Source organism: Trematomus bernacchii, unplaced genomic scaffold, assembly GCF_902827165.1.
Source record: "Trematomus bernacchii unplaced genomic scaffold, fTreBer1.1, whole genome shotgun sequence".
Classification (NCBI taxonomy): Eukaryota; Metazoa; Chordata; class Actinopteri; order Perciformes; family Nototheniidae; genus Trematomus; species Trematomus bernacchii.
Window position 1 is genome coordinate 8088030 of NW_022987641.1, and position 16182 is coordinate 8104211.

Sequence of the window (16182 nt, forward strand, 5' to 3'; positions counted from 1 at the left end):
TGTTTCATGGCGAGCATTGTGTTGCCATGGCAACGGCATTTGAAGAAATCTCAAAATTGTCCCGTAGATGTCTTCACGGCTGGACTGTTAGCACACATGTGAAGTTTGAGCACTTTGAGCACCCCATAATTGACGTAGAGCTGTTGAGGGCAGGACCATTAACCATGGCTTGTTTGAGACGAGCGAGACCGACGCAGACCTGCGCAATTGCGATCAACGTCTTGCTAGTGCGTTGCATGATGGTTAGTCATTTTGTCCGACTTGCTCTGGAGGCTCGCCTACATGAGACGTTGAAATCTCGCGGGACAAAGACGCCCGCAGACTTGAGAGCGAGGCGCGGCGAGGCGGCGCAGTTTCTCTCCACGAGCTGCGGAAGCGAAATGCTTGATGGGAAACGACTCACTGGTATATCGAGCTGAGCGCTCATTGGTGGTTTTTACCCCGTGCTGGTGATGAAACTCTCAATAGAGTGGCGAAGTCACGCCCATCTACTTCTGCCCCATGGGACCTTATTTCGGAAAAATAATGTATTGAAGTCAATGGAGAGAGAAAACGTATCTTTCAATCCCGTTTGAATTGTGCCATGAATTACACATATGATGTTTGTCAATCTTAAAAAATAATTTCCATGTCAAAAAAGTCACAGTTTGTCGTAAAACTGTTGAAATATAAGACTATGAAAAATACGTAACTAGAAAGACTACAAATCCCAGAGTCGCGTAAGTGATGTCACAATTGTTTTCCTCCACCATTCAGATAGAAGATCAGCGCAATATAGATATAATCTATCTACATGGCGCTGGCTAAGATAAGATAACTTTAACAAGATGCCTGTGTGCTTAGTACCAGGTTGTTATTATACCAGCAATGGGTCTTGCTCGTTCTTTTGCTTCCCGTCTGATGAAAGGACCAGGAGTGGCTTGATCAAGTTAGCTACCTAGCTAGTAGCTAGCACGTTAGTTAGCATTACAGCCTTGTCATTTTTATTAGCCTTAACATGAAGTAACATTAAGTAACCCAAAATGTTAAACAGTAAGAGTGGTAGTCATATTTCGTGAACCCTTTGAATAGTACTGTCACCGGTGTGATCATTCTATAATACACCATTTAAGCCCGGGGGAGAAATGCTAACGCTAACGTTAGCATCGGCGATCTTCTCTACTTCATGCTATCTGCACAAATGGTTGACATTAAACATTAAAACGACCAGGCAGTTCAGAGAGAATCAAAGGAAGGCAGGCAGGCAGCTTTGCATGACATTCTTCAGGACGTGTTTCATTGTGGTGATAGTGAGGGTAGTCAATCGTTTTGTTAACAAGACAGTAGTGACGGCCATCTTGGTGACGTGTGTTGTTGACCAGAGATGTAGTTCATTGAACGTTTCACACAAACAAATGTGTTACTTCACAGTTTTACGACACATCTTTTTTTTTTTACTTGCAAAATTATCTTTTAAATTGACAAACATCATATGTGTAATTCGTGGCACAATTCAAACGGGATCGAAAGATAAGTTTTCTCTCTCCATTGACTTCAATACATAATTTTTCCGAAATAAGGTCCCATGAGGTCCACCGGAAGGGGAGGGACTTCGCCACTCTATTGGCTCGGCAAAAGTGTGTTGTTGTTTTGTGTCAGTTTTACGTCGCCACTTCCATTCACATTTTTCATCATTGTTCCACAATGTTTATCATCATGAAATTAATATCTATATATTTTATACAATACTTGCACTGCTTACCGTTGTCATACTTTATATATTTTAGCATATTCATACACACTGTTAATACTGTTCTGCTCATAGGCTACTGTGTATATCTAGTGTATTCATACCCCTCATTCAATTCATTCTATATTTTATTCTGTAGATTGTGTACATTACTTTTCACTTTACTGCTTTTTGCACTCCTGGTTAGAAGCTAAACTGCATTTCGTTGTCTCAGTACCTGTAATCTGTGCAATAACAATAAAGTTGAATCTAATCTTGAGCAGGAACAAATGTATTTACTTAGTACATATCTGACAATAATGGTTAAACACATTTGTGCATTCTTTAGAAGAGAGAAACTTGCTCTGTCAGAGGCCTACTGGGTCAGGCTACAAGGAAGTGGAGAGGAAAATATCACAAACAGAATACTACAGGATTGCTGGGAATATACAAAGTTCCAGGGGCGTGGGTTTGGCTGGACAAGTAAGGAGAGAACGAGGGCATATGGAGTGGAGACCATAAAGTTTGCCAAAGCAAGCCCATTTAGCAGTGTTCCCCCATGGCTTTCCCCAGAAGCTAACATAGATATGAGTATCATAGAAAGGAAAAAAGAGTGGCAAATAAATGAAGTGGGAATTAAAACGAGTATGTACCTGAACGAAAAGTATTACAATTACCTCAAAATGTATACAGATGGATCTAAGAAGCAAGAATGCGTGGGGATAGGCGTGTATACCAGAATTCAAAATATCAATCTCAAAACGAGTGTCACATAACTTATCAGTTTATACAGCAGAAATACTAGCAGCAATTATTGGGCTACAATAGGTTGAAGAAGTCAGATAGGGTGGTGATATGCACAGACTCACTATCTGCTTTGAAAAGCATACAGTCGACAATAACTGTTAGAGAAGATTTCATTATTGAACTTAACCATTGCTTATTGAGACTTCAGAGAAGGGGAATAGATGTGCTGTTATGCTGGGTGCCTGCACATGAGGGGGTTCAAGGGAATGAGCATGCTGATAAGTTAGCAAAATATGCGTGACAGAAAGAAATAGCAATACCAGTTTCACTTGGAAAAGGAGAAGGAAAAGCAATAATTAAGAAGAAGGGTATGGAAATATAGCAGAAAAGGTGGGAGGAAGATCAGAAAGGGAGGAGATACCACAAGTTACAGAAATCAGTCATAACAAAGATCTATACAGAAAGGAACAGACGGGAGGAGATCACCATCACTAGACTCAGACTGGATCATACAGGATTAAACGGCACAATGTTTATAATGGGAAAAAGCGAAGTTGAAGAATGCAGGGGGTGTGGAGTGAAAGAAAATGTGGAACACATTGTATTACACTGCAACATGTACAAAACAGAGAGGGAAAAACTAAGAGACAGGGTCAGAGAGGCAGGAAGGGAGTGGAGCCTGATGGGGATACTGGGAACAGAAGGTGAGGGGGTAAGAGCTACCAGAAAGGCCATTCTTAAGTATTTGAGTGAAACAGGATTGATTGGAAGAATTTAAAACAACGTAAATACAGTGGTATAATTCCACAAGTGGTGATAGGATGATATGGTGATCCACACTCTTGTACAGTAGGTGGCGGTATGCACCTTAAAGTTGTTTGCAATCCGCCAAAACCCGAGAGAAGAAGAAGAAGAAGAAGAAGAAGAAGAAGCCGACTCCGAGCTGTCCGACTTCAGGCGAGCTTTTTGAGACCTCCCTCGGCTGCAATCGGCTATTCTCGTCTACTTTCGAGGCGAGCCGCAGCTCGTCTCGAACAAGCCGAGGGTGTTTCTCAATCGCGAGTAAAGCTGCTCCAGAGCCACTATTTCAAGCATACTACGTCATCGAGTGCCGCCGAAGTACTGTTCCAATCTCCAGCATACTTGGAAATCTACCGAGCCCGGCGTACTCCGTTTGGAGAAATATCGAGGCTGCACATGAGTAGACTCCGCGGTCTTAAAATCCCCACAATGCTTTGCGCACGGACCAATTTCCAAAATCTGTGGCGGAAAATGTAAGGCGGGGCCTATCATATGACGCACACCTGCACACTTGCTAGCCTGTTCTACTCTTTGTTTTCCAAATGTCAGGAAGTATTCTTGACTCGCTTCTGAAGCAAGATGCTCGGCAGACATGTGCTACCAAGCAAGCGTACTCGCGATTGAGAAACACCCCTAGTATCTGAAGTCTGCTGCTCTGAGCATGTCAGTTGGAGTTATGACATCATCGTGTTCTATGACACAGGTGTTTATATTTAAGCTAACGACGCGTCCAGAGATCAAAGGTTTCCATGGTGATCAAATAAATGTGGCAAAGGCTCAAATTTGTTGAACAACACATTTGTAACAGGTTTGTTAATTGACCAAAAAATATCAACAGTTGGAAGATTGAAAATGGGATTATTATTAGGATTATTTGTAGGTCATTAAAAAGTAGAATCATTTAGAAAGATGTGAACATTGAAGTTTCTATTTTAGAAAAGCTGACACTGTAGTGCATCGCTGGTTTTAAAAGTGATTTATAAGAGTCATGTTTAAAGATGTGCAATACTTAAAACGTTTATAAAGATCCTCTGAGTGTGTGTCATTAGTTAGCTGATAAAATGTTACGGATAAATACCTTGACATATTGACTACAAGAGCTTGAATCAAACAAGCAACCTTGTATTTGAAAGATCTGACATAGCAACAGTCGCACCTGGTATATAAGTGGTGTTGCTGAGTACCTTAAACTAAGGGTTCATGAATAGAGAGGACTTGAATGTGAAATAAGAACAAGAAAATAAAAGTCTAAATGCATGAAAAAGCAGCAGAATATTTGAACTGAAAACTTTAGAACTAAAAGCATACGTCACCAATAATATCTAAAATATGTGGAACATGTTGAAGTCAGTATGAAGTCTCCATCAGACGGAAAAGAATAGGCTGAGACAGTCTATTAAACTCCAGTGACCACGTCATTAGTCTGCTGCTCTAATTATGTCAATTGGAGTTATGACATCATCGTGTTCCATGACACAGGTGTTTATATTTGAGCTAACGACGTGTCCAGAGATCGAAGGTTTCCATGGTGATTAGTGAGAGGAAAGCATTTTCATTGTTCTGAATGAGAAATAAACCTGTTACATGTGAACGTTTTGTTGAAGAACCGTAACAGATATCGGTGAAATTTCAAAGCGTGAAGCATGTCAAGGAACTTGAGCATCTGAAGTGTACTTTTTGTGTACTTTCGGGTTAATAATGTGGCCTTTTTGGCAGATTAACTAAAGGTGTGCGGCTGCTGTGGTGGGGAAAGGTGAGGCGAAGAAAGGTGAAGTTTTTGTCACTTCATGCCCTCAAGAAGCATTTTGTTTAATTATTTTGCTTAATTTCTTTTTATCTATCAAGCTATGAGGTTTGGGAATTATAGCAGGTTTAAAAGAAAATATGAAGGCAAAATTAAATCTGTCCTCCACTCTAGCTGTGACATCACGCACTCTAAAATCTGAAGAAGGCCTCTTTACCAAGGTCTGAACAATGTTTAATATCTGTAAAAGTAAGAATCAGATTTAAAAGTTGTGTTACACGAATAATGTCAGAAAGATGTGTGACATTTTAAAGTTGGAATGAGGTTTCTGAGTGAAAGTATGAAGGAGCAGTTAGCAGTTGAAGAAGGAGCAGTTGGCAGTTGAAGTTGCATGAAGATTGTTGAAGTCTGAAGAGTTTCTCCATTGACTTCCATGTTAAAAATGTGATGAATTATGGGATGTATCTCTGGAATTATGAAAGTTATGAATGATAAAAGTAATAGCCAATCGATCGATTCCCGACCGAGCTGAACGTTTTGATGTTTGAACAGTTTCTGCGATATTCAATGTGGGAGAAGAAGCAGCGCAAAATAACACGGCGGGAATAATAAATGTTTTCGTGCGTATCATAACAGATAGATGTAATGCTGTGTCAGCATTCCCACTAAATAAAGCTTCGCCAGTTTGGGTCCTTATCACAACTGATCAAGATGGCCAAAAGATTCTCTGCTCAGAGGGCCTTGCAAATGATTTTGGAAGAGAGAGAACCATTTGATGATGATGTAGAGGAAGAGGAAGAGGTTTCAGAATGTGAGGATCACATTTCTGAGAATTCTGAGTCCGATAGTGACTTTGAAGAAGAGGATGAGATTGAGCATCAGCTAGTTACTAAAAAAAGACGAGCCACAGGACCAGCCGGTCAGCGGGCGATAAAACAAGTAGCACTTTAATTAATTAATGTGATCTAACAAATGTAAAAGGGCAAATATTAACCATATATGCTGTTTATATTGCTTGTAATTGGGAAGTAAACATCTGTTGAGTATTTTAACATGAATTGAAGCCCAAAAAGGCAGCGGGTCCACCAGACCCACGAACACTGGCTGACTAACAAAAATATGAACACCACACCAGGGTTAAACCAAAAACAGAAAACTGAAATACCAGGCTATCGAACCCAGAATATACACAGACCTAACAGCACTTGCTGCATGAAATGTTTGAAACTCTTTCTATATGTGAACTGAATCATGGACTGAGGATGTCAAAATATTTCAAAGTTATTCAGCTTCAATTATTTCAAAGATGTTAATGCGGTGTAATGTAAATTCCAGTAAGGCTGGTTGCGGTGGATCACAAATGATGTGGCACCTCTATTCAAATGGGTAATCTTTGAAATAATAACACAGTTTATCATGTAAAAAAGCAGTTTGGCCCACAAGTATTTTTTATTTCTTAGATGTAGGTCGCTCGGCAATACAATTCATTCAGAACTCCCAGATCCCATCATATTTACTAAATTAAGTTTATTATGAGGCAGTTCCTTATTTTATTTGTTCAATTTTGATGAGTTTTTCTTCTTAAAGGTGGGGTAGGTACATTCGAGAAACCGGCTCGAGATACACTTTTTGTTATATTCCATGGAATGCTCTTAACATCCCGATAGCAATGAATATCTTAAGTGCTTTGACAAAAAATGTCATCTGTGGAATCTGTGTAATACTGTAAAAAGCACGACCAATCATTTTAGCCGGCCCGGCTAAAATAACTGGATGGCCTACCTGCCTGTCAGCCTTCCATCTGTGCACAAACTTATCTCGTGCCCTCATTGGTCATGTGCGCGTTCGTGTGTGTTGGAGGAGGGGCTCTATAAGGAAGTGGCAGATTTTCAAAATAACCGGTTTCTGTTCCTTAAAAAAAAACGTTCAAATCTTCTGAGGTATATTTTTATGAATATACAGTATCACTTTTGAAGTTATGTTGGATGTCATTTAATATTAAGGCGGGTATTATAATTTGTTATATCTCTCAACTTGAGTTATTAAAAAAACATTTGAAAACATCAATCTATTATAGACTGTTCGAAAGATGCTGCACTTGATAGAAACACATGGAAACATTTAATCTCAGCATGGACTTAAATCTCCACTCCTCCCCCACAATGAACACACATCTTTTTAGACCAGCTTTTAATGTGTGATTGATGACAAGTCCTTGTGACAAATGTGGTTTTATTGCTCGATTTTAAATATACTTTATATATTATCTTTTTTCTTACCTCTGTGTCTTTGAGCACTTGATAAAGCGCTTGATAAATAAAATGTATTATTATTATTATCTAGCCGCCCTTTTGAGGACATGTGTAGGAGAAGAGAACATCCATCATATTCTTAATAATAGGAGGTTGTGGGTGGAGGCTGTTTGGCAGGTGGTGAGCAAGGACCATCTCCCAGGCATCAATCAGATGAACATTCAGTCCTTTAAATATGGCTCTTAGCACCTTATCACGCCGCACCGAGAACCAGTCGCTGTTGGTTATCGTCTCATAAAGCCACAAAGCTTTGGGGTTTGCAGTCCTGATGATGATCACCGTTTGTGGAGCCCTGTCCAACAGCCGCACCACCGCACTGCGGATCCTTTGTAGCCGCCGGATGTAGACCTCGAGGGGGAAAGTGCTCAAGTGAGACCAGATGCCAAAAACGACAACAGTGTTTGGACCCCCGATTAAGTCATCTAGTTCATTGGCAATGTAACGAAATTCCCCAATTGGCACGTCGCCAAAACGGAGAGGAGGACCATGGCAGCGGAAAGTCACCATGATTTTGTTTTCATAGTCTAAGGCCATGAAAGGTCCATTTTGCCTCGAGCTGCCCAGGTTAAACTCCTTAAGATCTAAAAGTATTAGAGAGGAAACAGATTAAGATGCAGTGTGAACATAATGAAACTGTTGCCGGAAATCCCTGTGGATTAGTTACCTGGTAGTGATGCGTTGAGGAACTCAAACCACTGCCTGATGGTAGAGTCTCCATACAGGTGGACCACTTTGCCTTTTAGACACTGAGTGATGGCAGATGCGCCGGTGAATTGGTGAACTTTGGTGCCATCTAGTGCTCGCCATAAACCCTGGTAGTAATAGCCAGAGGCTTGAAAGTTCACAATGCTGCTCTTCACCTCTGGTTGACCTGAGAGAAAGTTAAAGGATAATAGGGGGGTTGTTTTACGTTTGTTACTCTCCGCCTTAACCAAATCAAAGTATAAAGTGAATGTATGAACATGTTATGGCCTCACTCCTGAAAGACACTGCAACAACTGGGCCGTGTTGACAAAGTTTGAGCTGAGAGCTCCATGCTCCCTTTGCTCCTGTCAAATTGGCCTGCTAAATACATCTCTCAACAGGAGAATGATACCCAGAAGAAAGAGTTGTTGTTTTGTTCTGCCACTATACTTTCGTCATCTGTACTTGTCGCACATTAGATCTTGAATTCAGTGATAAATGCATTCATTACCTTCCTTTTTTGGTAAAACAGTGACACCGGCAGGTCCTGAAGCCGGAATGCAGACTTTCAAGTTGACACGACTGAAGAAAAACACACACAATACTACAATAAACATTAATATCCCAAATGCAGCTTTTACTACTCTTGCACTATTTCACTATTTTTCTTTTTGTATTTACTTGTATTTATTTTTTATATTTTTCAGTTTTATTGTGTTGCACTGTTGGAGGAGCCTGTGACCTAAGATTTTCATCGTCATAACTACACTGTAGCTATTGTGGGGGAAACTTCTGAAGTAATTGGAAACAGGACTCAGAGAGACACGAGGAGAGCTGGAGCTTTGATGGTAAACACTGATGGTTTATTTGGAGTTACGGCCGGAGAATTGACAAGACAGGTGGTGTGTCACGAGTTGACACAGCGGTTGCCAAACCAATTCTGAAGGACTCTTCTGCAGCTCGAGGTTTTAACTAGTTCGGAGTGTAATAATCAACATTCTTCATCAGCGAGACTAAACAAATATAGACCCTGAATCTAACTAGAGCTCTCGTCCATAGGAAAGAATGTGCACCAGGGAACCTTCGTCCCTTTACAGTAAACTACCTCATGGCAGCTTGTGCTCTGTCATAGACTGGCAACAACAATACCCAAGGCCGTAGAACTATGCCATGGGAAAAGAGACAGTGAGAAGAGAAAAAGATTAACTGTGTCGAAGGTTGAATACCTAAGCAAATTATTCCCTAACAGCTATGTATGTATGTCTAATAAAAGCCTTGAACCTTGAATGGCATGGAGGTTTACCTGGGGTAAACAGTTTAGAAGGTCTACTTTTCATGCTGTATCTGACGAATCACATATCATTTATGTTGTCATTGATGCCTTCTCTGTTCTGTTCCCTATTAGGGGTCTTTTGCTGCAGCTTTTGCCACCCTAAACTTTCCTTGTGTGTACTTGGAAGGTTCACACCTTAGAACTAAGCCTTACGGCGTAACATTTTGCAAAAGACAATAAAAGTGTATTTGACCAAAGCTGGATAAAATAATCAAATTACATTTTTAAAGCGAAATATCACACATTTGTCTCATTTGCTTTACAGAGTGTATTCTGGAGCACACAACGCTCTCTGTCCTCACACACTCGCAGCACACAATGACAAATTCCCTAAAAGAAACCCCACAATTAAGGGAATAAATAGAAGAACCTCAGGGAGAATGAGAGAAAGGTTACTTCTCCAAGGAGATAAAGACATTCGTAGATGTTATGTGATAAACAAGATAATAAAATTAAAACAAAAAATCCACATGGTCAACTATGATTCATACTGAGTGGTTACATTTATATTATCTTTTAATCTAAACTGCATGACCTGACATACTTCTGAAACTTCCAGCCAAGGAGATAAATAGGTAACACATGATGTATGTATTTATAAGAAGTCACACAAATGACCAGTCTCTTTGCTTCCTTACCCTTGAAAGAGCTTATCCTCCTTGGCCTTGAGGTTTTGTTTGTATCCTCCCCTGCTGTGGGTGATCCTTGCATCACAGCTCATGTTCTTTGGCTTGTAGCAGAACCAAGGATCGCCGGTTCGAGGGTCGGTGAAGTCGCAGATTGGCTGGTTGGTTTGACGCAGGCAGATGTTACAGATGGTGGTTTGAGAGCGTGAGCCTGAGCGAAAGAGGCTACTGAAGAATATCCTATCAGGTTGTTCACGATTTAACCTGTTCAGCACTGTGATAGCTTCACTGGGATGAACTAGCGTCACCTGATTGGGTAGAAAACAAGAGTTTTTGTTGAAAATGTACAATTGGTGGCTAGAAATGGTAGACAAAGGACACACCTACAGCAAAATCACATAGAAAAAGATAGTTAAGCATCACCTCAACCTGAGCTGCTCCTTCCCAGAGTAAAGGAAAGACAGCAGAGTAGCTCCCATTGAGATGGTCCACCACTTGCCCAGCTACACCTGCACCAAGTGTTAGGTTGTGCAGCCGGGCTAATAAAAGGTCCCCCCCAAACTTCTTGGGTTGTCCCTTGAAGTCAGAGATGACGATGCTGACTTTCAGCTGATCCCCTACGTGCCACTGTCCTCCTCTCCTCGCTGGGAGAATGGTGAAAGAGCTGTGAGCTGGATGACTGGTCAGCTCCAGGGAAAGAGGAGATGGTAATTCAGAAGTTTCAGGCCAAGCAACATATTCTAGTAGCAGGCGTTCCTCCAGAGCATCCTTAGGGGACAATGGTGGGAAGTTGCAGATGCTGCGGACTTTGGGAAGTTCAGTTGTATCTTTCAGGTAGATGATGGTGGAGCTCAGTTTAGGCTGAAACTTGAAGGGCTTGAGAGAGAGAGAGAGAGAGAGAGAGACATTTCTTTTAAAACCGAGCTCTCCCCCCACCACAGAGCACACAGCTGTAGTGAAACACCACCGATTTAAAAACTCTTCCATATTTTTCATCAGACAGTGAAATCTAAAATCTACTCACTCTTGCTTTAAAAAAATAAACATGTTTGTGAGTTGCTGACCAGCTGTACTGTTTGCTTTGTTTTTCCTGCTTTTGTAAATCGATAGAGAGAGACAGAGAAGCTTACGTAGATACGTCAAACAAATGCACTGGAAGCAAATGAATGAATATTTGTTAAGGGGGTCGATAACAACTGTTGTTGTGTAATGTTTGCCTTTCACTATGTCCATAACTCAGCTCCTAACATTGAACGTCTAATATTTCTTTGAGGTTCGGTTGTTCCATTCCAGGCTTCCTGATTTCTGTCTTTAAAGTTTCTCTTTCTTGACTGTATTTGGCAAACTACAGAATTACATGTTCTACTGATTCCTCCACCTGGCAGTGTTCATATAATCAGATAGATGTTTCCTTATGAATAATGCAATGTTTTGTTCAGTCTAATCCAGGGGGCGAGTAGAAGAGAGCGGAAAGAGCGAGAGAGAGAGAGAGAGAGAGAGAGAGGAAGAGGAGAGAGAGAGCAGAAGAGGAGAGAAGAGAGAAGAGAGAGAGAGAGAGAGAGAGAGAGAGAGAGAGGAGAGAGAGAGAGAGAGAGAGAGAGAGGAGAGAGAGAGCGAGAGAGAGAGAGAAGAGAGAGGCGAGAGAGCGATAGAGGGAGGACAGCGAGAGCGCGAGATCAGGAGAGAGAGCGAGGCGAGGAGCTCAGAGTTATTGAGAGAGATCTCGCGTCTCTATTCTATCTCTATCTCTACTCTCTCTCTCTCTCTCTCTCTCTCTCTCTCTCTCTCTCTCTCTCTCTCTCTCTCTCTCTCTCTCTCTCTCTCTCTCTCTCTCTCTCTCTCTCTCTCTATCTATCTATCAGAGGCTGTGTGCTCCTCCATGGCGATGACGGCTTGTGTTAAAAAATAATAATAAACATATTTGTAAAGTGGGGGGACACAAACAGGATTTCGAAAAGTGGGGGGGACATGTCCCCCCTGTCCCCAGTGGAAATTACGCCGTGTGTGTGTGTGCGTCAAGTGCAATAAATATATATGCAAGTTGCAACACACACAGAGTAAAACTCTGCCCCTCATGTGTTGTATAGGCTGGCACGACTAGGCTGTGTTCAATGGGGCTGATGTGTTGTGTAGATTCTGCCAGAAGGAAAATCACGGTCAAACTCCTTATGAAGCGGTGAGGTGCCTCTCCACATTGCTTTTCTTCCTGACTGCAACGCTGGTCCCGCAAATCAAACAAGAACGTGATTGGTCGATATTCATTGTGGGGGTGGGGGGAGGAGGGGTGTTAGATAGATATAGAGTTATAGTAAGTAGATAGAGTTCGCTATGATTTAGGTTTCGTTTATGCATAGGGTAGATTATTTTAATTACATTTCCTTTTTTGTTTTGTGTATTTTATACATTTTGGATTTGCTTGGCTAGCTATTTGTAGAACATGCCCGGCGGGCGACTCACGTTGCCCCTGCGGGCGACTAAGTGCGGGCACCGTGTTGGCTACCCCGGTCCTAATCTAAGCCTTGTTAACACATTATCCAAATTGATGGTTATTTTAACTGTCCTGACCGATTTTTGGCTGCAGTGCATATAGGTGTCTTCTTGTGTTTCTTTTGTCCCAATTGTGTTGCCACTCCTTAATGATGTTCTATTTCACTATGTTATTTGCCTTAGATTTACTGAGTGCAGTGTCGATTATTTACTCATGTTTAAGAGACTGCTTGGCTAATGTGTCACATTTTCATTTCCCTTCATTCCTCTGTATGATGTTATCCACATAAATGTTATCTCGATACTTCTGCTCCTTAATCTTTATGGTGTTTCATAAATATCATTCACAATATCCTGCCTACGATGGGATGTAATGAAGTGGCATTATTGCTGAACTTAAATCTGAACAAAGAATAATCCTTTGGATTTGCATCTCTTCTATCCCCTGTAATTGCCATCAACTTGAGTGTGATTATAGATAAATGATCTGATGTTCTCCGTATGTCTGCACTTTAATGTTGGTTTGAGCACACAATCTGATACTTTTTTCTAATCAGCAACACCTGTGCTAACACATTACACTCAAACATAGAACATACACTGTGGATGGCTCATGCACAACACAAATCCAAAAATAACTCACCAATGTGTCCCATATGTGAAGCTGAAAAAGAAAACATTTGTTTTAAACATTTCTGGAATTAAATTCATTCCTGCAGTTCAGAAATTGAATTTGATGGATACCCTTGTTTCTATTTATTAAACGATATGCTTTTTTCCCCAATCGAATAAAAACATATGTAAAGAATAAATACCTGAAATATATTTTGCAAAGAATTTGGACCTATATTTTGGAAAAAGTAATCCTCTCATATGTATGCGCTGTTGTTGTTAAAGTAGGTGTAGCATAATTTAGACATAATTTGTTATATGTGTTCCGTTTCTTTTACACTAACTGTGTGCCCTCATGTGTCTCATACATACTGTAACTTATTAACATCTTAAAAGAAGAGAAAGAGAAAAACCAGTCTGACTGCAAGTAAAACTATCTGATAGCTCGCACTTAAAGGAAATACCACTCTTCGCCTTAAACTAGAGGAGTGGCTGCCAGAAGCAAACCTTTTAATATCTTACTAGTTTTTTACTGCAATGAAGAACATAAGCGTTATCCTGAGACACATTTAAAACAATCTCCTGAAACCGGACTAATGTTAAACATTTCACATGAAGTCAACCTTATTAGTGATCCTAGATAACAGTTCTCACCTGGAGGTCCGTTCTATGAAGTGCATAAAGTAAGAAAGCCACGAGCAGAAGGAGAAAGAAGATTCCTTTAAAAGAGAAGATCTTCATGATATTGTCCAGCTCCAGCCTGACACTGTGACCACTTCCTTTGGTACAGGATTAAATAATAAAAAAATTATGCCAGGAATACAAAATGTAATCATAGAATAAATTATAATTAGAAAAAGTCATTTTATTAGAGCCACTCTTACCTGCGGCATTAGAAACATGTCTTTTGTTTTTACAAGAATAATTTGGATATAAACTCACATTTCTACATAATAAATACTTTTGGTACTTAATGTATATTTTATTATAAAAAATTGATTATGTATCTTCTCTAGAAATTTAAAGTAGCATAACAATTGAAATAGTCAAAGTAAATGCAAGTACCTAAAAAGAATACACGTTGACATTAGGTTAAAGGCAGTGTTTCGGTGACACGATCACTATCGGATCGATCGGCAAAGTGCAGTTATCACCTTACCCTGCGTCCCCAAGTACCAGAGGTAATCTGGTCAACAACCTGTTGCTGCCCCAGTCCAGAACCTGGCTGGAGAGCAAGACGGAGGGGAAGGCGAGCCGGTGTTCCGGATTAACTGGTTTTCCGATCAACTGGTTTACAGAGGTGGGGGGCGTGGCCTTCGACTGAAATACACATTTCGATCGCTTCTTCTGTCGTTTACATACATCTTTTGGTATATTTGGCTCGGTAGGAAGACTTTGATGCACATTCATCAAAGTCTTCCTACCCTACACCCTACACACACTGGTATACCAGTGTGTGAGGTTGTGGTTACGATGGCGATATCGCGAACAGCGAGGACTACAAAAAGAAAAACGAGTTGACTGGGGATGTCTGTTCAAAACATTACGAGCTGGAATAAATAATTTAAACCAGCTATTGTTGCCAGACTTATTACTGAATATCGTTCTTAATGTGATACAAAGTCCATCTGAGACCTGTGTACACCTTCAGACAGCCTCCAAGTGAAGCGTACGTTGTTTACTCACAGTTTGAAAGCAGCGTGGAGAAGTCTTCAGCTGTGGTAAACTGTGATCCGCTCAGGTAAACTGCGATCCGCTCAGGGAAAAATGGGATCCACCCAGGTTAAACTGTGTTACGACTTCTGTGGCTATCTACCAGCGATCATGTTTAATATGAAAGACTACACACACATTTATCCCTTATAAAAACAGTATTCTGGAGCACTCATCCAGATAAGATGTGACTGTTAACTCGTTTTGCAAATAATGTCATTGCTGCATGTGGAGGGATATTTAGACTTTAAAAATGCTGATGGGTCATTAATGTTGGTCTCTGCAAACAATATTAGGAATCCTCTATTCAAACATAATATTCAGTGTCCATTGACATGAAAATAACAAAAAAGTTCATGCTGGATGTGACCGGAGGTCCCTGCTAGGCACCGGCTATTTAAGCTGAGCTGCCAAACTGGGTTCCTCCCATTTCCGCTTCTCCTGTGGTGGCTGCAGCCTGGCGTGGTGACGCAAATTGTTTGGCGTGGCAGCATTCATGTCCTACTCTCTACCGCAGTGGTTCCCAAACTGTGTGCCGCGGCACACTGGTGTGCCGTGAGGCAAGTCCGGGTGTGCCGTGGGATTTTGTGACAACCATACATGATTATTGCAATATACAACTACAGAAAAATAATTATTTTTTAATTTACTATATCAGTACTTTGTATGCACTCATTTCATAATACAGAGGCAAACTCTATACCTAAAAACAATTCTTTTAATAAAAATCCTCACGGAACCCCATATTTCGCAGGTAACGCAGTTGCAGGTGGGAATTATATGACCGTGACACACCGAAGGCTGAAGGACAACATTAAACAAAGAAACACGCAAGAGGGAAAATGGAGCGCTTTCTTGTGCGGAGAAAACCCACCACCGAAAGAAAAGAGGAAAAAAACTGTCAGCAGACAGTATCATGACAGTTACCTGTCATATGGCTTCAGTTGGACCGGGGATGGCAACAATCCTCAACCCGAGTGCGTCGTCTGTTGGGAGAAGTTAGCTAATGCGAACATGGTTCCAAGCAAGCTGAAGAGGCACTTGGAAACCAAACATCCCTTCCATGTTCAGAGAAACTTGGCCTACTTCATAAGAGCGTGGGATCTGAACCAGAGGCAGCAAGACCGTTTGTTGGATTGTGTGAAAGTGTCTGAAAAGGCAATGGAGGCTAGTTACATGCTAGCGGAGCTCATTGCAAAGCAGAAGAAACCTCACACAATAGCGGAGACACTCATCCCCCCGCTTGCAAAAAAATTGTAGGTATCATGCTGGGTCCAGATGCCGCAAATGAGCTATCCAAAGTGCCGTCGTCTGATAATACCATCAAAAGAAGAATCGACGACATGTCAGAAGACATTGAGCAACAATTGACAGAGAAACTGCAGGCGAGCGGCATGAAGAACAACAGGAGGTCA

At 41.0% G+C, this 16182-nt stretch overlaps 1 protein-coding gene across 3 annotated transcripts; it reads right to left on the reverse strand.

The window, feature by feature from the left end:
• Window positions 1-6874: 6874 nt before the first annotated feature.
• LOC117484945 (NXPE family member 3-like) lies at window positions 6875-14847 on the reverse strand. Of its 3 annotated transcripts, none has more exons than XM_034133447.1 (8): window positions 14741-14847; window positions 13709-13833; window positions 13086-13106; window positions 10379-10831; window positions 9968-10263; window positions 8508-8578; window positions 7977-8183; window positions 6875-7893 (listed from the first exon to the last, which is right to left on the reverse strand). In XM_034133447.1, the coding sequence occupies exons 2-8, from the start codon at window positions 13793-13795 to the stop codon at window positions 7340-7342; spliced, it is 1689 nt and encodes a 562-aa protein (XP_033989338.1). In that variant the 5' UTR covers window positions 13796-13833; window positions 14741-14847; the 3' UTR covers window positions 6875-7339. The 3 variants fall into 3 exon arrangements, with proteins under 3 accessions (XP_033989338.1, XP_033989337.1, XP_033989336.1); XM_034133446.1 differs by lacking the exon at window positions 14741-14847 and adding an exon at window positions 14214-14435; XM_034133445.1 differs by lacking the exon at window positions 14741-14847 and adding an exon at window positions 14120-14260.
• Window positions 14848-16182: the final 1335 nt, after the last annotated feature.